This window comes from Fringilla coelebs (genome assembly GCF_963513975.1).
Source record: "Fringilla coelebs genome assembly, chromosome: 12".
Classification (NCBI taxonomy): domain Eukaryota; kingdom Metazoa; phylum Chordata; class Aves; order Passeriformes; family Fringillidae; genus Fringilla; species Fringilla coelebs.
The window spans coordinates 12,619,965-12,644,375 of NC_140038.1; the positions used below are offsets into that span (position 1 = coordinate 12,619,965).

The window sequence follows — 24,411 nt, forward strand, 5'->3', positions numbered from 1 at the left end:
TGTTTTCCAATAAACTTTTCTCTATCTGTTTATAAATCTACAAAGACTTCATTTATGAGTTTGAATACTCTGGGGGGTGTCAGTAAGCACTAACTGAGATTTGTATTTTGTTCTGAGATATCTGTGAGGGGTGTAATTATACAGTTACATCCTGCTAGGATTTCTAGTGTGTTTACTAGAGTGCATAGTTAATCCCAGCTCTTGTAATAAACAGTGGAATTCTCTCTTTGGGGACTGACAGCATCAGTCCAAGTGCAATCCTGAGAGTAAGATGTAATTCCTACAATGTCTGGGTTGTCTGATTGAAAATGAATGTCTGGTATAAACTTGTTGTGTGCAATACCAAGCTTTGTTTCAGCAAGGACTTAAGCACAAGCTTAACTTAAAATTCTCTTGATTGCAATAAGATACATTTGTCTGCTGGACATGCAGAGCCTTGCTTTTCAACGAAATAAATTCCATGGAAGTCAGTGCCTGTGCTTTCCCTGGCCATTTCCTATAAACTGGGATTCAGCTGGTTAGGATTGTCAGATACACCCTCTGTGTCCAGCTGTGTGTGCCTGCACCCCTCTGCAATCCCTCCCACAAGTTCTGCTCAAACTGGTTGGGACTATTGCTCAGCAGCTGCAGCTTGTACAGCTACCACAACAGGGTTTGCAACCTTTATTTGTGGCTTTTAAAATGTTTTTAAATGCTTTCACTTAAAGGAAAATAACGAGTCCTTTACCTCTATGAGCTAACGAACCTTCAAATCTGAGGAGGGAGTAATAAGTTTTTCAGAACAGTATGCTTCAAATTACATAAAAGAATGATCTCCAGTACATAAAAGAGCACAGTGTCTGCCATGGACCTATATTCACCCAAAGTAAAGGAATAAAAAGAACATATTTGTGAGATATTGGTTCTTCTGTAATATTCTAAGGAATCATTGCTATTTTTACTAGACCATACTCTTAGGGTTTTTTTTTCATCAGCCCATCTTGAAAGCTTCCAGTTACTGTGTTCTGAGGCTATTTCTTGAGAGTTGATTATTTGGCTCAAATGTCTCTTCACTTCAAATGCCCTAGACCTTATCTCCTTCTTAAATTTACAGTTTTTATTCATTTGATATAGTTTTTAAATTTTCCGTGTAGAAATTATTTGCTTTTTACTGGAATGTAATTTCCATTGTTTTCAAGGAAAAAAAATGCTTCATTCAGAACTATATGTGGTGACATGAAGGGCTTTTATGAATCAAAGATGCTAAAGAGCATCTTACATCTCTTTTTAAACATCAACTTCAGTTTTCACGTACACTAATTTCCCTTGGTATGTAAGTGTGGGTATCCTGCTGAAGCTCAATGCACAGATCCTCCCAAATCCCAAATCCACTACCAGCAGGGAGCCAGTTCTTTGAGCTCTCCTGTCTCCTAAGCTCCTATGGATCTGAAACACAGGCTCCTGCATTCTTCCCTGAGTTAAAGAGGTGATGGGATTTCCCAGGTTTTTAGTTCCGGCATCTTTACTGTGTGACTGTGACATGGCAGAGGTTCATTATCCTCTTTTGCTCCCATTCATGTACATGGGGCTGAACTTCACAACACCAGAAGTAGACACAGTCCCATCAACCAGAGGACTCATGGCAAAAAAAAAAAAAACCCAAACTCAAGTTTTTTACCTTAAAAGGTACCAATGTACCTTAAAAACATCATTTTTTCTGCACCTGCATGTTTTCCTTTTTCTGCTCTTTGGGTAGGTAAGGGGGGATCCTTGGAGTGTCTGTGCATCGAGGTCCTGCAAATAACTGTGTTCAGGACACTGCTTCTGTTGTGTTCAGTCAAAGAGAAGCCACTGCTGGAAATCAGTTTTAGAACAAGAATTACCTTATCAGGTATCAAATATGAAATTTCCTGAATCCATAAATCAAATAATGATGTTTTTGTGTGTGATCTGTTACCTATATCAGCATGATTACCTTATCTGTGCCCCTTTTTTAGGAAGCTTAGGTTCACTGCTCATTCATGATTTTCCTTCCTAAGTTAAATTTTTGTGTTTCTCTTGCAGTCTGGAGTCTTTTTCCCCTGAGCAGACAGGTTTCTTTATCCCCACCTTTAAATGGCATAACATCATGTTCTTGCAAGTCATTCAGTGTGTTCATGTAGCCAGAAACACAGATTTTTTTGTACCAACTCTTCTGTGATGTTGAAGAATTTTTAAGTATACATTCCTAGTGTATGACCTCTTTGGCTGTATGGTGATTATTAATATTACAGAAGCAGCTAAGAGGAAATTACATCAGTAGATAAGATGAACTGTGCAATAGCAGAAGCTTTATTCACACTGAATACACTATTCATTTGCACAGAAAGATCATTTCTCAATTCAAAGAGGAATATTCTAATTTAAGTCTAACTTCAGCCATATGTCAAAATCTCTACAGAAACAAAGCTTACCACTGTGCAGGGATCCTGTAAGAAACACATTCCCCTTTGTGGATGGGCACATGGTAGGTGCATCAAACTCTTGGAGCTCTTGTTTTTCCTGACAAGAACTCTTTTTATATCAGAACATATTTCAGTTTAGTCAATTTGCTAATTTAATGTAAGGTGACCTGAAATAGGGGAAAATGGGGAAATACCATAGTTAGTTGACTTCAGGTTCACTCCCCTCTAAACCCAGGCTGGGTTTTTATTACTAATTTAATCTTATTAAAAGTGCTTTTACATTACACCGAAGAAGTAAAATTCCAAAATATGCCTCCGTGAAATAGAATCATACCTAGAAATTTAATTGAACATGGGGGATAATGGCAGATCCCAGGCACAGAAAGTTAAAAGGAGTTCTCTGCTTAGGAGCACAGGAAAAGCAGGAAACAGTGGCTGCTGAATCAATCTTAGCAGTATGGCATTGTGGAGATAAGTGGAAAATATTTTGTGTTTTGTGGCATACCTGCTAGTCAGGGGCCTCAGCCCGTTGAAAGGGGAGGGAATTTCTGTAGAAATGGCTGTCCTTTATGTCCTTTGTGCCAGATCCTGTAGAGAAGAGTCAGTACCTAACCCTGTCCACAGAATGCTCAGCACAGCCCCCCACCCTTCCCGCGCTGTGCGTGCACACAGTGGGGCTCCATGGTTTCCTTTTATTTAAAACCACAAAAAGGTGCCTGCCTTTGGTCACCTCTGCTGGGGTAAATCAGAACCCAACAATGGAAGGCCCTGAGTAGGGGGGCCTGTGGCTGACAGCCTTGGGCAGTCAGTGTCTGCACTCGGGTCGTGTCACACACCCCCATCCCTGCTCCTGCAGGTCAGAGCAAAGCCTTTTCCCCTAGCCTCAGGGCAATGAAACATTGGAGAGGGAGTTATAGCAAATCATTATTTCATCCTGAAGCCATGTGGGGTTTGCAGAAAACCTGTCTCCTGACAGGACTGACTTCTTGACATTGTTGGCACACCCAGGTGAATATCATTCTCTGATAAACACTTTGGGGTTCCTCCAGGTTGATTTGCTTATTCTTGGAAGTTTTTGCTAGTGATGTATGTACTTCTGATTTCATGTTGTAAGCAAAGATGGAAAAGGATTGGGAATGATTAGCTTCTAAGGGGAGTTTGTTTTCTAAGCCCTGAATTCCTACATTCAAACTGAGGAGTCAGGGAAGAATGACAGAACTGGTGCAAACTCATCCTCTGCTGAAAGAACAAATTAATTGAAGCCAGGAAGATTCTGATGTAGGTAGGAGTGATGAGTGAAAAACAGTTCTGTTTTGTTTATAGACCTGCTGGGTTTTATTGGCATTTGTTGCTCTTTGAGTGCATGTATTTATTTATTTTTGCCTAGCTGTTTGTTAGCCTGTAGCTACTTGCCAGGATTTAGGAAGAACAAAGTTTGCTTAAATCCCTGGTTCTATTGCAGATAGACTTGGCCCAGTGTGTTTGCCTTGTCACTTGGCTGCCTTGTTGACATGGTTATTGGTGTGTCTTCCTCCCCACGATTATGTGGGACGTTTTCTGCCTCCAAAGAGAGGAGAATTTGGCAAGGAGAGCTGAGAAGCATCTGGCTCTTTCCTGTTGTTCTCTCTCTCTGTTACTGGGAGTAGGGCAGTCTAATGGACAGCTCTAAATTTAGCTGCTAATTTTTGTCCTAGGAGTCAGTTCTGCTTAGATTTTGGCTAGAGGGATACCTGGACGAGATGAGAGTCCTGGGTTTGGTACCTACTGAATTTCATCCCCCTGGGAATATCCCTGTGTATTTTCTGTAAGATCCCCAGATGTTTCCAGGTTATAAAGCCCCAGCTAAGTCCTGGTCTGACTTGTTTGTCAACAGTTTAGGAGCTAGTTCAGAATAGGACTTATTTTCTCTATATTCCTTTGAAAGGAATAGCACAAATGGCAAAATCACATGCCTTGGGGGTCTCTCTACATGTAGGTGTGTAGGCAAGAGAGTTTTTCCAGGGGTCAATTACCATCTTTCTCAACACAGCTGATTGGAATTCCTTGGTGAAGCTCCATGTTTGTGGTCACTGGTCAAATATTACTTCTTGCAGTTAAGAGACTGGACAGAGATGGGCAGAATGGCTTTCTGTTGGAGCAAGAAAAGTCCTTCCTTACATTTCCTTCCTGCCTGATGTGACCTGGCTTTGAACAACCTTCATTGTGTGTCTACCTCAGAGGTTAAATTTTCAGATCACATTTGACATTTGCCCATAGCTGCAAAATATGAGAGCAGATTCCACAAAGCAAACACTGAAATCCAAAAGGGAGATGTCATACCTACTGTGTGGTTCCACCAGCAAAGTGCTTCCATCATATCAAAGTATTTGCACAAGTTTATAGGTTATATCTCTGTATATCCATTGTATATACAAGACTGATGGTAGCATGATCATAATGAAGTGGCACCTGCATTACTGGTACTGCCTTCCATACTTTCGCTGAAATTTACCCTTTCTACTCAAATCAAATTTTGGTGTGTTCTAAAATAATGAGAATGTTTGCAAAATATGTAGGATATCAACAATAGGAATTCTCAACAACTATGTTTTCGGGATCAGAAAGGTAAGGACTTGGAGTTAGATATTAACCAACAAGACTGGTGTAGTTCCTAGATTTCTAAGGAGCAGCTCCAACCTGTATCAGCCAAAGATCTCCCCCTATTTCATTGAAACAGTAATTTTCATGCAAAACACACCAGACATCACAGGATTCCAGTAGTTCCGGCCCATTTGTCTGCTGCTGCTAGGAAGTTGTTTACTCTTTTGTATCACTCTCTGCTGACGTCTGCTCACTGAACAATGTCATCAAATTTCCTGTTTTTTGGCTTGTGGAAAGCAGCTCCCCCACCTTCTGCTCAGGCTTTGCTGCGTGGAGCTCGGTGGAGCCGGATGCACCCAGCAGACAGGATGCAGGGTTAAATGCAGCAGAGCTAAATAAATAAAGGAGGTGTTCACTTGTGAGCTCGAGCTGCCTGCTTGCCAGGGGGATAAAGCTGACAGTTCAAACATGGAGCAGTGATAAAATGCTTGTCTCAGGTTGTGGGGGTTTTTAATGGCTTTTGGATCTTTTTCCATGAGTTGATGTTAGCAGCTCCTGGAATAGCTGATGGTGTGGTGCAGTGTGATGTATGTGTGCAAACGCCTCTGTCAGGTACCCACAGCATGCTGCTGCTGCAGCTCTGCAGGCAGAGGGGCTGCCAGCACCGTGTTCATCAGGAACTCCACCAGACCCAGAGCAGCAGTGCTGGTTCCAGGGGTGCTGCCCTGCCAGGGGCTGATCCCCTGACCTTTCTGGCTTGCTCTGGCAGTGCCACAGGGTCTTTATCTTCCCCCTGGGCAAGCACCAGCGATGAGCAGAGCAGACCTTTGGTCTTCCAGACAAAGTTTGGGGCGCTTTCATTGATAACACCCACGTTGTCATTTTGCCCTCCTGTCATCCATAGCAAGAGGGAGCTATTGTCAGAAAGCCCACCCAACCTTGGTGAAATAGGGCATGCTGTGTCCTTTAGCTGAGTTTTGTGCTCCTCTCTCTTCTGTAGGTCTGTCATGCTCCAAGGGGTTCCCCCCAATTTAGTGTTGCTCTGTCTTGAAATTCAATTTTTCCTTTCTCCAAAGAGCATTTGATCACTTCATGAAAACAATTTTTGTAAAGATTCTCCTAAGATCCTTTATTAAAACAAAACAAAACAACATCCCTCCAAAGAAACAAACCTAAAACACTTCCCCCTGCCCCTCCCTTCCCTCACCCACCCAAATACCAGAAAAATAAAAATCCCACAACATAGAGCATTTGGAGTCAACTTACAGAGCACTGAAAAAATGCAGGAGTATCTGATGACAGAACTACAGGGTATGCTGGAGTGATTTATAGGAACTATCCCACCACAGGGGGCATTGAGTTTGTCTTTATTTTTTAAAGGTTTTTATTAAGGTTGAGCCAGAACATTTTGCTTGGTGCCTCTCTTAAATTCAGTTTTGTTGCAGTGTCTCCCTGATGCTTGCAGTAGCTGGAAATAGTCTGAGTGTGTGTAAGTACTGAGTGTGGAGCATGTGGGCTGGCACCTCATTGAAATGCTGAGTTCTTGTCATCGTTTCTGACATCTTGATGCTTGGATCTCTGCAGAGACAAAAATGCTGTTTGCTGTTTGCCTCTTCCATTATAATGAGAAAGGAATATAAGAGGGTTCCCTTGCAACACCAAGTTCCTGTTCTTGCAGCATCCTGCATCCAGAACGGGGCCCATGGTCAGCATGCAGAGAAATGGACTGGATGCAGCACCCAGCCTTGGGTACCTGTGAGATTCTGCCTTACATCTCCAGGTGTGGGCTTGCATTTTGAATGGGCTTGTCTCAATAAAATCATACCAATGCCTAAACATGAACATTTTCCAAGACAGGCTGCCAGGTTGGATAAGAAGTGGTTGACTTGCACTTCAGTCAGTTAAACCCTTGTGGTGCAAGCCTTGCACTGTACACAAATGGAAATAAAGAAGTTGATCTGGTCCCTGGTACAGACCTGCCCATAGTGCACATCAGTCACCTTCCAATTTGGACCAAGCACTGTGTGCTGAGGGGGGCTCAGGGAAGAATCAGATGAGGAGACAGCTGCAGACAATGAGTTCAGTGCCTAGGCAAAGGTGGCACTTCATCCAAACCATTGGCAGGGGTTTCTATCTCTTTGTTTCTCTTCTGCCCTTCTTCCTCTCCATGTATTCCCTGCTCCCTCCTCTCCAAGTTTTCTGAGGTTCATCCTGTGTCTTTGTGCCTTCCCATCAGATAACCGTGCTGCTGTTTGATTCTTTTGACCCCTGCCCCCCTTCCCCCATTACTATTCTGTTGGCAGAACCGTCCCCTTGAATTTCTCCTGTGCTCTTTTCTATTGCCCATCAGAGCTTCTGCCAAGTTTGAACCTCTAATGGTGCTACAGCCAACAAAAATACCCTTCAGGGTGATGTTTCCTCCGTGGCAAAGGTGGACAAAGCTCCCATTGCCTGTGTGTGCTGGATGGACCCTGCGTTATTGGGGAGAGGGCACCAGGGGGGCTGTGCCCCCCATGCCCCTGCAGAGCTGTCTGCACATGGGCTCTGCCAGCTGGGGGGCCCAGCAAGCCTAAGACAGTCTGCTCCTTACCCTGGGAGAGCTCAGCAAACTGTGCCACCAGGGCATCCGAGTGCCAGGCTTCTTCCTGGGGCCTTGGCAGGGAAGGCAAAGGGCTCCAACTCTGAGCCCCTGCCCGCTGCTCCTGGTTACAGGTACTCATCACTTGTCCTCATGGAGATTTACAAGTACAGGTGCAAGCTAAAACTGCTGAAAAGACGTCAGTCGTTTTATTTCTAACAAATAAATTCCAGATGTTTGCCTCTAACTCCCTGAGTGCTGATATGATCAGTTTGGGGCTCCAGTTGTTCAGTCTTATGTTAGATGACAGTGAAGTGAATGCTCACCTTTGCCAGTGGTTTGCAGTCAAAGGGACACAAATTTTTCTAACAAGATGAAGCTGAGAGAGTTCCAGATGAGACTGGGAGGGTTGAGTTGAGAAAACAACTGGCTGGCACTGCAGTGACAGAACAGTAGTAACTAGATTTAAAAGAAAATGAAAATAATCTTACATGACAGAAAAAGTGGAAATAGTGGAACATTTCAGAAAGTATGCAATCATGTACTGCAAAAAATAAGTCTGTACTTATCATAAGGTGTTTCTTGCTGCAGACTCTGAAAAGCTTCTTATGTGGGAAGCATTGATTTGCATAGTGCTGCTTGCAAAGGCTCTAGCTTAATTGTCAAAGTCAGACTTGGGGGAAGAAGTGTTTGTCTTTGGCAGAGCCAAGAGATTATTCTTACTCTAGAAGAAAACAGTGAGGCAGTCCAATGGTAGACCTGGTAATTCTAGATGCCCTGTGTGCCGTGCAGATTGGAAAAAAATAGAATGGGCTAAAAATATAGAGCAGCATAATTGCAAAGCAAAATCAGTTAAGCTATTAAGTTGTCATAAACACTGTAAAATTCTGTCTTGAAACTCGGTCTGAAGTAGAAATGTAATATGTGCAGTGTGAGTTGTGGCACCCATGGCTTCGTATTTACAGTGTCAGAAAAATATTTTACCTAACATGGGCATGTTTATCTTCTAAAAATTTTAAATGAGTTTTAAATGTTGTAAGCAGTATTCATTTATGGTACAAGCAAGCCATGCTTCACTTCCTTCCTGAAGAGCACTTGGGTAGCAATGGCAGGGCTGTGTTATTTAAGAATACATCAGGGCATGAGGCTGGAATACCACGCACGGTCGGTTGGCAGTGGATTTGTTGGATTTGTCTGACAAAGGAACTCCCAGGTGATCAATTACTCAGCACTCAGGGCCAGCTGGGCAGAGAGGGAAGGACACAGAGTCACGATGGACCTTGGCTTGTGCACGTGCCCTCTCCAGCTTTCTGTGGAGCTCAGAAAAGGAGATGTGCAAGGACACAGAATCCAGCAGCAAATGCCCCAGATAACCTCTTCCACTCACAGGAAATTGTCACAAAACCACTGCAAATCTTGCTTGCTTCATCTGGAAAGTATTTCTGGGTACAACCTCATACTGTGGCCTACAAATTTTGTTACTGTGTTTTGGTGGGGAACATACTGTGAGTAATTTATGTCTAATGGAGTAGTGGTTTGATGCCACCTCTAATGTGTTCCTGCTGTTTCACATAAGGGCTGGGTTGGTTTGGTTTTTTTTTTTTTTTTTTTTGTGTTGGAATATATTTGAAAGTTCTTAGCAAAATTAGATTACAGAATATAACTGGATTAAATTATGTGTCTCACAGTATATTCTGAAGTCATCCAGAGTACGACATATTGGTTCAAATTAAGCAGTGAAGGAAATAATTAGAACTGTGGTGTTCCATGGTAGGTGCTCAGACTGTACGTGGTAGTGGCTCATAGAGTTAGTTAGTCAAAATATATTCCTGCTGCAAGCTATTACTAAAATTATGAAGTTCAACACTGAGCAGCACACCATTTGTTTTGTCTTTAGAGGATGAGGACAAAAGAGATGCAGAAAAAGCTGCTAACCACACAAATATGAATGTGGTAAGAACATTTGTCCTGGCTTAAAGGAACTTGCAAGCACATAAAACAAGTCAAATGAAATTTCCCAGGATTGAGAAAAGCTTCCATAATCAAGGACACTGTTCTCTCCTGCATCTGTAGTAAGTAATTACAGACTTATGCTCAAAGTGCATAGAGGAAGAAAAAGAAATCAGGTGAAATATCTGAGTAATAAACTTTTTAAGAGTCAGAGCTATGTCATTCTTCAGTGAGTTTATAGGTTTACTTTAATTTCTTAATTCTCAAAGCAACCTATAGTTTTACTGTAGTTTTATTGGAACTGTTAATAAGGTGAGTCTGGTTTTTCATTTCTGTTGCTTGCATATGAGACATTACACTTTATACTAAAAAACTATTTATCTTTGCTATCTAATTTATTTGTAATGGGTTACATTTACTGATTCACACAGGCTGTCTTTCCCATTAAACTGGTTTATAGAAACGCAGTATAATTTTGATGCAAAGCAATACTTTTGTTTTATTCTAGTTCTGTGAATTTCCAGCTACGTTCTGTGTCCTAGAAGTCTGGCTGAGCTCAGAGTCAGCCCATGAAACTGCACTAAATTGCATATTTCATTAATAGAATTTTTCTGTTTGCTTTGGACGTTCTTCCTAGTATTTCGTAGCTTGGGGGAAAAGGCAAAAGAAAATAAATGAGTACAGTTGGTTTTTTACTCAGCTCTGCTGGAGATACAGAGGAGTTTCTCTTCTGCCTGGGGCAGGCAGGTCTGAGAAGTCGAAGTCCCCGCAGCTTGGTCATGCGGATACAGTGTCCATGCTCCCCAAGGGAGGACACCGAGGCTTGCAAATTAACATTTCCTGCTAAAATTTCTGGTAAAAGCTCTGAGCCAGAGCTATCAGCAGTCTGGATCACTGTCTGGGAAGAAGCACTTGGTGCAGGGGAGGAAGAAGGAAATGGTGACTGTGAACTTGCTAATGGTGTCGCCAGACAGGACTTTAATGTCTCTTTTCTCTTGTTTGTTCTTTGGCATAAAGCTTTCACGCTCTCAATAGAAGGCCCAGGGCTGCTGCATCCTCTCCTCAGAAAAACCAGCAGAGTGAGGAACATATTCTGGGGAGTTGCAAAACAGATTAGACAGACTTGCTTAATGCCAGAATTGGGATCTCGAGGGAGATTGATTTTGGATAGAGGCCAGCTTTCCTTGCAGCTAATTATGGGGGTTTTGCATAGGTGGGCACTATCTAGTTATTTAATGAGTAAGTGGAGCCTCTCTCTTTCATGGTGCTCCTTCTTTAGTTCATCATTGTTATCCAAGTGGAATGAGGGTGTTGCTGCCTGGCTGAAGGTGCCCTGTGGAGCTCTGTTCCCTGTGACACAGGAGCCGCCTGTGCACAGCTCCAGCACTGGTTCCTATTCTAAAACGTTTGTGCCACTCTCAGTTGCAACATCAGACCTTTTTAGATGAGACAGATAAATCAGGTGTCAATAAAATTGTGCAGAAGGTGATAGGCACCCGCTGATCCGAATATTTGAGAAGTTGTTTTTGCTGCTCTAGTCTCAGCTCAGTTTGGCTCAAACTTTGCAGTCCTTGCAGGGAGGAGCAGAGAATCTGCTTGTTTCAGAGGCAGCACATGGTGCTGCTGTTCAGACAGGACCTGTGGAAGGGCTCACTCAAGGGTCTGAGGACTGGGAACCTGAGGAGTCTGATAAAGCTTCTGAGAAAAGAAATCCTGACACCCACTCTCGTTACAGGCAAGACAGGCACTGCTCTGTAATGTCTCTTCAAATGACACATGGAAAGTCCACATCTGCTTGACCAAATGCACCTTTCAGCCACTGCTTCCAAGCCTTCATGGTTTATGCAGCCCTTATGCTAGGCAGTTTGCAGGTGAACACGTGTTTACATTAAAGATCTACTCAGTGCTTTTACATCTTCTCTTCTTACCCCTCCACGTTACAGATCTTTGCAAATCTTTCAAACTTTGTGACTGCAGCAGCTCTCTGTGCAAAGCTTCACTGATGCCATGCAACTTGTAAAAGTATTTGATGCAAGTATCTCTAGATGTTATCTCTCTTTCCTGGAAATCTCAAGGTTAAACAATTTATATGAGGCTATTCAACATGTATAGATTATTATCTGGATAATTATGGGCTGTGTACTCAATTTGAGAAATGCTAACGTGGTACCTGGAGAGAGTATATTTGGACAGTAGGGCAGGATTTCATCTTAAGTGGATATTTGATACCCAGCTGGATTTGTTTCCCAGTTGAGGACTGCAGTGTCAGAGTGCTTTATGGGCTTCCTTGATGATGGGTTCTTGATTAAAGAGCTGCCTTGTGGGAGACTCCTGGGCTGAGGCCTTGCCTGCCCCAGCTCTAATGCTGAGAAACTTCACTAGGAGTTGGTAATGTATTGATTGCTTCTGCGTTTCTATGGAGAAAACCGTGCTGCTGGTGCAAAATAATAATTTATTTTGTACCAGCAGCATCTCCTTTGGCATATCCAGCAGTTCTTTTGTAAGGAAATGATTCTCGTAGGCAGAAGATGCAGAGATTGCTTTGTATCAAAGATAATAGTATAATTACACAGATTCTTTCATTTAAATGGAAGAAAATGGAGTGTGCCTACCACAAATCCAGATAGAGTGAAATTATATTTACAAGAAAACTAGAATGAGAAACTGCTTTGTTGCAATAAATTCTACTTAATTGCAGTTCTGATCATAATGAAAATCCCACTTCATTAAAGACATGCAGAGTTAGGGGGATTGGCATAACTGTAAAATGGTTCTATAATTAAGGAAAAAAACAAACCGTGATCCCATCCCAGGCGTGTGATATTTAACGAGCCCTGTGGGCTGGCAGAAGCGCCGTGTGTTTCTGAACCGAGTCAGGCAGAACACCGGTGTCAGGTTTCCAACTACCCTGTAGGTCCTCGGGAATGAAGAGGCATCTGTGTTAGGGGAAGCCAGTCTCTCATCCCCTCTGCCCGTGGAGTTCCTAGCGGTCAAAGGAAAGGGATGCCCAGGACTCTTAAATATTTTTGTCTGTTTTCCTCCTTATCATAAAACTTAACTTAGTCTGTTGCATTGGTTATAGCTGTGAACAAGCAAAGTTAATGCTAAACCTTAGAGAGAAAAAAAGAATGTTCTACTGTGAATTTCCTCAGTTTTTTTTTTTAAAGACATCTTGAATATGCCTGCAGTCTTGAGTCTTCATTTGTTGGAGACAAAGTTCCCTATTTAGAAAAGGTTTGACTGCCAAGAACTCCTCTTGGTTTTCTCAAGTGTCAATTGACAGTTCCACTCAGTCTGAGAAACATGTACCCAACAGACAAAAATACAGTTCTGTTTATTATCAGTAATGAACATTTCTCCTTTGCTCCACTGGCTGCTGTCCCACTGACTTTGCATTTATTCTACCTGCAAAATCCCATCTCAGAGACAGCACCTTTGCTGTGGCTCAGAGCAGTTCCCAGGCAGGGTACTGGGCAGAGCACAGGTGAGTTTGTGCACCCTGAAGGTGGGCAGAGCACACCCCTGGAACCCTGCAGAATTCTGGGGATGTCCAGCAGGTTCCCAGACACCTGAGTGAGCTGTGTGAAGGTGTTGTGTGTGGCAAAGGGCTGGGAGAAGAGGGAAGGAGGAGAAGGAAGCAGTTTCATGCTGCCACCCTCCAGGCTTGGAGGACTAAACTGGCACATCCAGGATGCCCCTTGTGCAGAGGGTGGAGATATGTGAGATAAAGATAACAGATGGCAGCAGGGAGAAAGAATTCCTGTGGTCACTAAAGGCTGGGCTGTGTCAGCACACAAAGTGTGTTACTAGTGACAATAGGAAAGCAAGTTTATTATTCCTTGACAAATGGAGGTTTAGGACAAAATGGAGATCTTCTAGGGAGCCTAGCAGATCTACTGGCTGAATTATGCTATTTTTGGGCTGTACTCTCTTGCTTTGCTTGGTCTGTTTGTGACGATTGCAGTGTTGGTAGATCAAGCCATGAAAAGTTTGTCTGGCATAAAGTAGCTGGAAAACTTCCTGGTAGACTGGAACTTCCTTTTAGTCAGATGAGTCTGTTCAAATCCAGATGGTTCGAAGAAAGCTGTCACTGAAATTCATATTCATAAGGAAAAAAAATGAAAACTGATAATGGAGTTCTGTTGTATTCTGATGCATCTTAAATCCTCTCTAAAATAAAATTAGTAAGTCGTGTCCACCAGAAAAAAAGAGAACTAGCTGATAGATAGGAAACAGATTAGCACTCACTGCTATACTTCAGGATCTTGCAGAATCACAAGAGAGCAAGCAGTTTTAATAATATTAAACAATAGAACTACTGTGCCATATTTAAGTCTCCCAGAGTGCAGTTCAACTGTTAAAATGCAGGCAGGAAGAATTTCCCTCAGGGCCAGAAGAATGTTGTATTTGTACTGAAGTGTCTGCTCAAGCTGGGGGATGGAAAGTCAGCCACAGCCTGCCTGTAAAAGTAATACACCTGAGGGGACAGCAGACGAGTGAGAAGTTCCTTTCCTGTTTGACAAAGTGTTGGCAAAGCCAAAGGCTGCATTTATTTGTTTGGAGTTATGTGAACCCCGATATCTTTAATGCTCTGGTTTTGAACACGTCTTGGCTGATGACCTGCAAGACTTACAGACCAATTTCTTCTCTGTTGACTTGGCCAGCCTTTGCATCTGGGTAAAAGTTACTGCTGCCAGCAGATGAGAGAGGATAGCACAGTGAAACTTTTATAGCAGTGCTGGTGCCCGTGAGCTGGCCCCCAGAGCTCAGCTGCAGCTCTGCCAGCCTGTGGAATAACCTGTGTCAGCCAGGGGAGAGGGGAGAGGAAAGAAGGCTCTCAGCCTTCTGGGAGTGGCCAGGCACATTGTTTTTATGTGGCTGCCATTAAAGCATTTTGTGAGGTACAGCAGGGCTGGTCCTGGTTGCAGAGGGGAAGACAGAGGAGTCTCAGGGTTGCTGGAGTACGAGGGAAGAGCTGCTGAAACGCAGCCAGGGGCAATCTCCCCCCAGATGTGCTGCTCAGCTGCCCCTGAGGTACCATCTCACAGGGGCACTCACAGCCTCACCCTGGTGTAAGCCCAGAGTACCAGGGGTGCCTGACCTTGCAGGACATTTGCTCTGAAGTGCAGGGGTGTTGTATCTGACCCTTGAATTTTGTCAGAAACCAATAAAACATGGCATTAGGTGCTAGTGCCTTAAAGATGACCTCTTTCTTTTTTTCTTCATCTGAAGCAATTCAGTTTCTGCATGTTGCGCATTCTGTTCCTGTTTGAACAGCTGAAATTGTTCATACTGCCTTTTTTTTTTTGTTGTTTGCATTGATAAAGGCGTCAATTTCTGCAACCTATGTATAGAAAACCATTATTATAGGGTTTAAAAATTCCTCTAAAGTACAGGCCAGATCATTTAAGCTGCTGGTTTTCTCTTAGTGCAGGATATAACTACAGATGCTCCACAGCATGCCCTCACCACACAGAAATACTTGACTATAGCTCAGTGAGCAGCCCAGGGATTCAATATGGGGAGAGCTCACAGCCTCCTGACAAAGCTCTGTGCATATTTGGCCTGAATGGAGAAGTTCTTGCCAGCACTTTCAGTCAGAAAGTGGGACCTTAATGAAGACCCCAGTGAGCCATCTCAAATCTTAAGATTATGAAGACTTAGGGCACTTTAAATTCTGGGCTGGTTGGTCAGAACAGGGTTTGGCAAAATGACAACCATGAAGCTCAGACTAATGTTAAGGTTATTCCCACTTGTTGTTGTGGAGTTTATGATTCACTTTTTTTTCTCTTCTAAAGAGACAAATAGATTAAATTTCAAGCCCAGTATAAGTGTGCATAAAATGCAGGTCTAAAAGGGGTCTTTGAATCAGGTGGATGCTGCAGCAAATATAACTTGCTGGATTTGATATGAGGACTGGTTTCCATTCAACTTTGTTCTCCCTGGACAGAAAAGTCAGTGTGGATTAATGAGTAAATGGTTCTCTTTTCCCAAGTTGGCTGATGTATTCCATCCCTTTTTGCTGTGTGATTCATTGGCAGTGAGGACTCTTGTGTAAGTATGTAGTGTGAGATTTGCAGAGTTGCTTTGCAGGAGTTGTATCTGCTTAGCTTGGAAACCTACAATACTGCAGTGATTACCAAGATGGGATATAACTTGTTTGAGTTATCAGCAACACAGTTTTGGATTTCAGAAATAAGTGAAGGTATCAGCCTCGTGGTCCCAGTGTGACCAGTGCCTGCTGCTGTGAGTTGGCCAGCAAGGAGGGGCACTGGACACCCTGCCCAGGGATGCCAGGGCTCAGGACAAGGGGGACTGGAGCTCTCTCTCTCCCTCAGTGCCTCAGTTCCTTTAAATGTCAAAATGAAACCAGCAACTTCCCTTTTCAAGGTTGGAGATCTGTTCCATAGGCACAGTGATAATGACATTTATTTTATCACTTCAATACCGTGTCAGGACCTAAAAACATCCCCCAGTTTGTCAGCCTGTTCTGTGTAAAAGTTCAGACCTTTACCAGGGACTGCTGGCTGGCTTTTTCTGCTGTCACTGTACAACGTGACCACAGTGGGCCACTCGTCTGGGCCAGAGGCCATGCACCACAGTGCAGATGATAACCCAAGTCACTTTGGGACAGCATCGTTAATTATTCCCAGCCAAACAGAATGATTCACTTCTGCATGTGCTAGGCTTGCAGTTTGATATCCAAAGTTTCCTGTGAAGCATAAGGGGAGAACTTACAAACAGTAGAAAGGGGGAGTTCTTGTGTCTGAAGTGGGTGAGAAGGCAGCGAGTGTGATTTCGTGATTTCACAACGGCATTGCTGCAGTTCTGTTCTAACTTGGCTTCACTCATGGCACTGAGGAAATGCAGCAGGCAAACACAAACAAACAAACATGTATAGCAGTGGTTGGCATGTGTGGCAAGCTGAACATCAGCCAAAAATCAGCTGGGCCAGGGAGAACTCTGGTGGAGCTTGGACAGTCCTTGTGTTCAGCGCTGTGTGCTGGTGCTCCCGTAAAGCAGTCCCAGTCCCACCGGGGTGGAAATGTCCTGGGAGGCTTCCTCAGGACCTGGGTGTTGCCAGTTCATTGGGAATAAGGTCCTGTGGCTGGTTACATACCCAGAGAGAAGGACCAGAATCCTGATGTGAGAGCTCTGGCAACTCATTAGACTCAATAAAGCTTTTCTTCTCACAAAAACTGCGAGCTGTCAAAATTGTGTGTTGCTAATGATGTGAATTGGAGGCCAGAGCTGGGCTCTCAAGAGCTCATTTATGTAAAACAGGTTCAAAAACAGGTACTAGAACTTAAGATCAAGAAAACAAAGGGTGTTACCCATCACTTACTATCTGCTGTATTGTTACATGGCAGCACTGTAGGTAATTTTTCTAGGAATCAATTTAAACCAGGAAATAGATGAAAGAAAAATTATACCAGAACAAAACATTGAGTGATCTGCTGGCTTTGTGATACAGATATAAATCTGTATTCGTTTGTTGAGAGAGATGCATCAGTGAGAACACGATTTAGATTAGTCTAAATGCTAGATTTTATCAAAGCACTGAGTCAGGATGCTACATTATGAGTTCAGAGTCTGTGACATTTGTCTACATCTTTTATGAAGCAGAAATAGGAAAATAATATCAAGGACTGGAATAACTGGTTTCATCCAGGTGGAAGAGCAGTTTTGGTAAATTTTAATTGCCTTTCAGAACTCATGTCTTTGTATTTCAGCAAAGAATAAACTGACTCTGTACAGCACAGGGTCTTTGAAGGCCAAGTTTACTTTTGTCCTTGAGTCTGTTGAGCAAAGGCAGAAACCTTGGACACTTTGTTCTCTCTTATTCTTTATTCAAACTCTTGTGGCCTCCAAACAACAAAAGAAAGAGCTGCAAAGGGCCAGGCTCCCACTCCATTTACACTGAAGTAAATCCAGTATATTTTAATTGTATTTGAATTGCTCTGTATTTCTCTGGATTTGCTAACCAGGTCAGAATTCAGTCTGTGGACTATAAAATTCATTTTATGCTCTGAACAGCTGTGCCTGTTATGAAGGTCCGCTTGGACAGCATTTTATGTGACTTGCACTGATGTTGAGTTGGTAACAAGAGTGCTGTCAAAGTGTGCAAGGAAGACATGAACAGTGATGTTGAGTGTCCAGCAGAAAGCACGTGGAAAATAGGAAGCTGAGTCTTAAGTCATCTACATACATATGTTCATTTTCTTGGAGAAAGAAGTAGGTAAATGAACATGGATCAGATTAGTGTTCATGTGCTTCAAAAAGGGATGAGTGTTATGATAAGCAAAGAAAAATGTGAATTGTGAAAACTGGTCCTGAGCATGAAGACTTTCTTGCCCAGAAGTATGAGCTGCAGCAAGTCACAACGCCTCTCTCTGTGGAGAAAGAGGAACCATGCTGGTACGACCTGGCAGGACAAGATCCTGTACCTTGTCATGCCAGTTTGTAGGAAATTGTTTATTTCCCAGCTTTCAGCATCCAGGAAGATTTGGCTAAGGTTTCTGAGAAAGTATATTATCATGCAGATTTCAAATCTCTGCAGCAAACAGAACCTGAATCAATAGAGGTTTAGGGGATGGTATAAATCTATCAGTTCATTGAGCCTGTGTTTTCTGGGGTGAGAAATCTATGCCTAAAATGGTAGATTAAGAGAAAGGAGCTTTTTTCTTTGTAAAATGAATCTCCCTTTTTCTTAGAATTACAAAAATTAAGTTTATGTTAACAGTCCTGTGGCTTCCGGCATATCTTGATAATGAAAACTGTTAATTCTTACTGTGATGAGTCAACTCATGCAGATCCATATCGTGTACCTAGTATATGTAGAAAACATAAGTATGTATTTTAAAATCAGATAAAAATTTTGATGATATCTTAAAACATTGATCTGAGGAAAATGATGAATTTTGCTGGCTGTGTTCCATTAGGACCAGCAGTGAAGTCATGTGTGTAATCCCTGTAGTTATTTGTCATACATTACCGTGAGTCAGAGATTCTGACTGTCTGCCTGCTGAATGCAGATGTTGCCCTCCAGCAGCAGCAGCTTCCATCTGCAATCCATTCAGCAAAAGCTCATGGCACCTCTTTGTGCCAGCAGGCTGCAGGAAAAAGCAGCTGAGCTCACCTGGCAGGGGCAAGAAGAGCAGCAGGAGCAGAGGGGCTGCCCCGTGGGGAGAGGCACTGTCAGGAGGCCAGGGCTGTGCAGGAGCCCCTCCTGTCACCAGCACGGCTCCTGCTGGGGCAGAAAGGAAGGGATGGAGCTCTGTGGATGTCAGGGGAGCATTCCTGCTCCTCCAGGCACCCGCAGCTCCCCAGCAGCCCCTGCCAGGGGTGCGCAGTGCTGAGCGCTGCCTTGGGCTGCCCTGGGCTCTGCTTTAAAACCTCCCACAAAAGCTTCAGCAAAGAGATTTTGTAAGAAAAACGGGAAGGATTGCATTTGCACCTCTATAGCAGGGGTATTGCATGAAGGTTAAGAGCCAAAGGATTTTTTAGGAGCTGGTTCTGCCCAAAATTTTAGGCGTGCTCTCCTCTTCAACGGGTAATGGAGAGATTTTGGAGAATGCCAGGATACTCCACTTCTAGCAAACAGGAGACCCACAGGCTGCACAGATCTGTCCCTGTCACCAGCCAGGCAGTTTATCACCAGAGGGAGCATGTGAATCAAGCTGGCTTTATGTCCACCCTTTATTCCTTTCTGCATTTATTCATTGAGCATCTGAACTTTCTCTAGCAGTAGGAAGAAAGAAAGAAACAATCCAGCAGTGATGAACAGACTATTCCTGTAGGTTCTGTTCTGGTAAAATATGAAGAATGACTCATAGAAAGAAGTACTTTACCAGGTTACATCGGGTCACGGCTGACTTTGTTGTACTTTAATCAGATCAGTCACAGTTGTGTAGGTCTGTGTTTTTAAAGCTTATTTCACTTGTTTTTATTTACCCAACATTCACTTTTCTCAGGGCATTGGAAGCATGGACTATTTCTATCAGCAATTTCAGTGTTTGCAATGCAGCTGCTACAACACAGAGATCATTTCTGGCCAGTGCTGAGCTGCTCACAGCAGTCAGGGGATGACCTTCCCTGTCGACAGCTGTCAATCACTTACAGCTTATGCTATTGTCCCACCTTGTGCCACAGGCAGGGCTGGTTCCACAGGACAAAAAAATACAGTGTTCAAATAAGAAGGGCAAATTTGAGGGCAAGTAAGTGCTACCAGCAGTAGCTGAGGGGCTGGAGGGTGTGCAGTGGCTGTGGGTGCCGTGTGTGTGTTTGGGGAGCCGCAGGCACACGCGCGGCACTGGCGGACTCTGCGCCAGCAGCTCCTTGGCAGCAGAGCCAGCTCCATCACAGTCAGTTCCAGGAACCCACCACCAGCTCTACCTCTGCCTTCTCAGACACTCTTCCCAATCTGTGCCTGCCTGCAAGGCTGTCACATGTCTAAGTCCTGTCTGCCAATGTGAAAATGTACTCGAGCTTTTTGACTAGGAAAGGAATTCCAAGGAAGAAGTAGAGGAAGGTGTGAGTGAATAAAGATGTTCTTGTGCAGTTACTATATGTGTGAGCTTTGGCCGTGTTTGGTTTTGTTACAAGTTTGCAGCATTAGAGGTATTTTTAAAGCTCATTTAGTTCAGCAATAGTTGAGAGCTTCTGCTAATCCTTTCTGAAGCCTTGATTTTTGACACGGTCCTTAATTGGCATGTTACTTCTCAGTGCTACCTGCAGCACACAGAAAGTTTAAATGATTAATCAAGTTGTTTGAGCAGATTTCAACAGGATTAAGAATTAACTGGAGTTGACCAAAATTTTCCAGCTGAGATGCAGACCAAGGCTTTGATTCTACTCAGGACAGCAAGTTAATGTGTAACAAGACAGGTTATCTCATCTGGTCACTTCTTGTATGGGGAAATGGTGCATAGACAGGTATTTTCATTGCAGCAATAGCCACAGATTTCTGGCAGAAAAGTGTTTTTCAGGCTCAGTCCTTCAAATACTTCAATTACTCTTTATACACAAACTTCTTAAGAGAAAGGAGCATCTGAAAAGCAGTGACTGGCAATACTGTGTTTATCTCATTTGTTAAAATTCCCTTTAGGCTGGGACTGATAGTCCAAGGGTACACTGGCATGGTAGGTGGGTTCTTCATCCCCCCAGCTGCCAGTGGAGTTCAGCTCTGGATCTGAGCCTTCCAGCTCAGGCCATTGCCTGGTGACACGGAACACTCTGTTTGATGCTGCCAGGTGGAGTGTACAAAATGTCCAAGGTTTGATTTGAAGTGCAGTTCTGGGCAGAGAAGAACTGTAAGAAGGCATCTTTCAGGTATCTTTTACTCAAGTGACATGTTCTCTCCATGTCCTTCAGGCACTTCTGCTGATCTTACCGATTCAGGACTGTTAGTGCTGCAAAACCAGTAACACTGGTGCAGAGAGCTGGATTCTCCCCTGTGATGTGTATTACCAGCAAAAGTCTTTGCTGTTTTGCAGTGCAGATTTTGAATAATTGGATGATGTACCACAGGGGGAGAGTAAAGCAGCTTGAGTTTTCCAACTGAAGAGAGATTTTTGGTCTCAAGATCAGAAAAAAAGAAATGACTGGAGCGTATATAAACTAAGCTCATCTGACCACAATGAATAAATCTGAAACCCCTCCATGTCATTTGAAGGCCTACTTAATCAAGACAGGCAAACACTGATTCCTGGCATACTTTTGTAGGCACTGTGTTGCCATTTTATCTTGACTCATGTTTGTTTTTTATTTAATGTTACAGTGATGACTTCCAAGTTGATAAATAAATAAAATCACAAATGACATACTCTTAGGGCTGAGCAATGGAGCATTAAGGTCATGGAAAGAGTGGAGTGTGTAGTTTTTCTGTGGGATGTGCTGATGATTCTTTGAAACTACTTACTGGAAAAATTATAGGTTGCAAAGCAATAAATCTGATCTTCGAGTGGGTTTTAATTTTGAAAAAGAACAATGTAAAAATGCCACCTTTGTGCTCAACAGCCCTTTTCTTCTAATGTTTCAGTTCAGAGATGTCTTACATGTACTGCATTGCCAAAGATTATTTTCTTCTGATTTCTTAACTCCAGTTACTTTTGAAGAGTCCATGTGACTCCAAGGACCAATGGTTGGACTTTGTTTCCTATCTTGAATGGGGAACACTGTTATTCCTGCTTTTTAGCTTTTATTTCTGGGACAAGAGGTAAAAAATATTTAAGTACATTGAAAGTGCTGATGCTTGTCTGGTGGGAATTCTCAAAGAACCAAACCTGTGTAGTCCTATTAGAGTGTCCCTCTGTATTTATGTGTCTCTGTATTTATGTGTTTAACTCCTTTAGAAGTAGTCTTGTACCAGTTGAAGAGTCATCCATGTTGAAGTTTGATTAATAATATAAAAGAGAGGCAGTTGTGAAAAACAGCACTTGTGGTCATTGCCTTCCTTCCCACAGAGGAGGGAGATAACAGAGATAATTTTTCTTCTTCCTTAAGTATTATTCATTAATAAGTTCCCTTCTTCTTTCTTCTAGGCACCAGTAACAGATGTGCAGTTTGGCCCTATGAGACTTCATCAAGATCAACTTCAGGTAACACAGCAGTTCAAACTGAAGTCTTGATTTCTAAAATATCATAGATGTTAAAATTTATGACTGGAATTTTTCAGCTTATAGACATCTTCAAAGAGAATTTTGCTCAAGAGATAATGTGCACATAACAGATTTTTATAATGACATTCTGTCTATGTGATATCCTAAAACCTCTGCCTGTTTTCTCCAACCATCTCTCAGCTCATAAAAATAGAGCTATCTATTTTTTCTGCTATCAGTTACCTTGTAATCAATTTCGTTTGTGCCTCATTTTGTATTTTACTGGTAGTAAAATTCTTAATCACAATCTCATCAAACTGATACCAACCCAAACAAACTTGCAATATCATTACAAAAGATATGTAGTGAGCTTGGCAAAATATATTTTTTAATTGTTCATTACTGGCTGACAATAATTAATCTTCTTTCATTCCTTTGTTAATAAATGGTTTATGTCATTTGTCCCCTTACTTTGCCTGGGATGGACATGAGGTTTAGAGATATATGGCTCCTTTGGACTTCCTCTGGAAATTCTCCCCTAACTCAAGGCATACTGAACCATTAATCATCCAGCATGTTCCTCTGTCAGGAACTGCAAAACTCCTCAGTAGAGGCAATGTGGACCTAATAATTGGAAAATGTCTGTCTTAAGAACTGCAGTTTAACATCTTCTTGAGCCATTGTCAGAACAGTAATATCATCAAAAATCAGATCTTAGGACGTCCTCATCCAGCTCTTCTCCAAAATCAGAATAGTCCTTGAGTATTTCTGCCACCTGTATTTTTTTTTAGTGATTCTATCACTTTTTCCAGTCATAGACCACTCTGAAATGCTGCTCATTTATCCTGGTAATATAGCTGACAGGTGTGAGGGAAGGAGAAGGTAGGCAACATCACATTCTTGCCAGAGTCAGTCATACAACTCAGTTCTCCTGACTTTCTGTGCTGTTGTTGAAACCCATTCTTCCCCTCTTAAGGAGTGTTATAGATTAACTTCACTAAACACAGCCCAAACTATGACATCTTTTTTGCAAACAGTTTTGCAGGTTGCTATAAAAGGAACCTGAACTGAATGTGTGCAAAATCCTTCCTTCTTACAAAAATATGCAGTACACGGAAATGTTAAGATTTACTGGTAGACATTTCAGCAGCCTGGTCCAAAGTGTAACAGCACTGGAGTTCCTAAAATCACACAGAAGATACACAGCAGTGGGATGTGATGTGAGTTACACATGTTTCACTTTGCCTGACCAAAACACATCTGAGTGTAGTTTGATTCAGCTTCTGAAAGATTGGTGTCTTGGGACAATAGACCAAGTGCTGGCTTAATTACCCATCTCTCCCAAAAGGCTGCATGTGCTGAGCCATCCCCAAAATCAACACAGATCTGTAATCTGCCATGCTGTATTCTTTCAGGGAAGGGAAGTTTTCTTCTGCAAACATTATCCTGACACAAAGCACAATTACATCAGTGAGTCTTCCTTAGCAGACTTTGTTCATCCTCTTTGCTGTATTAAATCCTAGAACTGGAAATACATTTTAAAGGAATTGGGCCTTATCATACTTTTAGTCTATAGGCATTGTGTTGATTTTAAAAAGGCTTAGAGAGATTAGTTACTGGCAAGTACGAGGCAAGTTAGGGCAGAGCCAATAGTGGCTCACAGGTCTGACCTCCAGTTGTGGATTTCAGCTATGATAATCTCCTTCTGTCATATAAATCCCATGGCAGGCTTTGTGTAGGAGTCACACAGGGACACACTCCATGTACAGTGGTACTGCTTCTGGGTTCAGTCTGGCGTGAGTTCCTTTTGACCAGCCTGTCCAGAATTTCCAGAAACCTCACAGAGTGGGCAGCATCCAGTACTTTGGGGAATTAGGATGAGATGGAAAGGAAGGCAGATTTTTTGTCATGCCATTGAAGCAGCATTAAATACTGATTCACACGAGATAAACTGTGGGGTGGTTTTTTTGTTGTTGTTGGGATTTTATATTTTTTTTTCCCCTTTTCTGGAATATGATCCTGGCAAGAAAAATGAACCCCAAGAAAAAGGCTGCACGTGAGACAGTTTCAGAGAAGTGGATTCACTGTTGGTTCATGTACACTCTCTGAAACTCAGGCATCTTGTCTCAGCTGACTGCCTGAGCTCTCTCTGTACACAGTGACAAGAGAGGCAGCTCCAAAACTTCTTCTTCCCATGTGGAAATGCCATGGCTCCGGCAGACTGTTGCACCCACTTGAAACCCCTCTGCATGCAGATAACTATAAAAAAATCCGTGCTCTG

General features: G+C 42.7%; 1 protein-coding gene across 2 annotated transcripts in view; it reads left to right on the forward strand.

Moving 5' to 3' along the window:
* The window catches only part of PDE8A (phosphodiesterase 8A), a 136,431-nt gene that overhangs the window by 82,637 nt on the left and 29,383 nt on the right, over positions 1–24,411 (forward strand). For both annotated transcript variants that reach the window (XM_084213363.1, XM_084213362.1), the window contains exon 2: positions 22,074–22,130. In XM_084213363.1, coding sequence (XP_084069489.1) covers positions 22,074–22,130 — 57 coding nt within the window. The remainder of the gene's footprint in view (positions 1–22,073; positions 22,131–24,411) is intronic.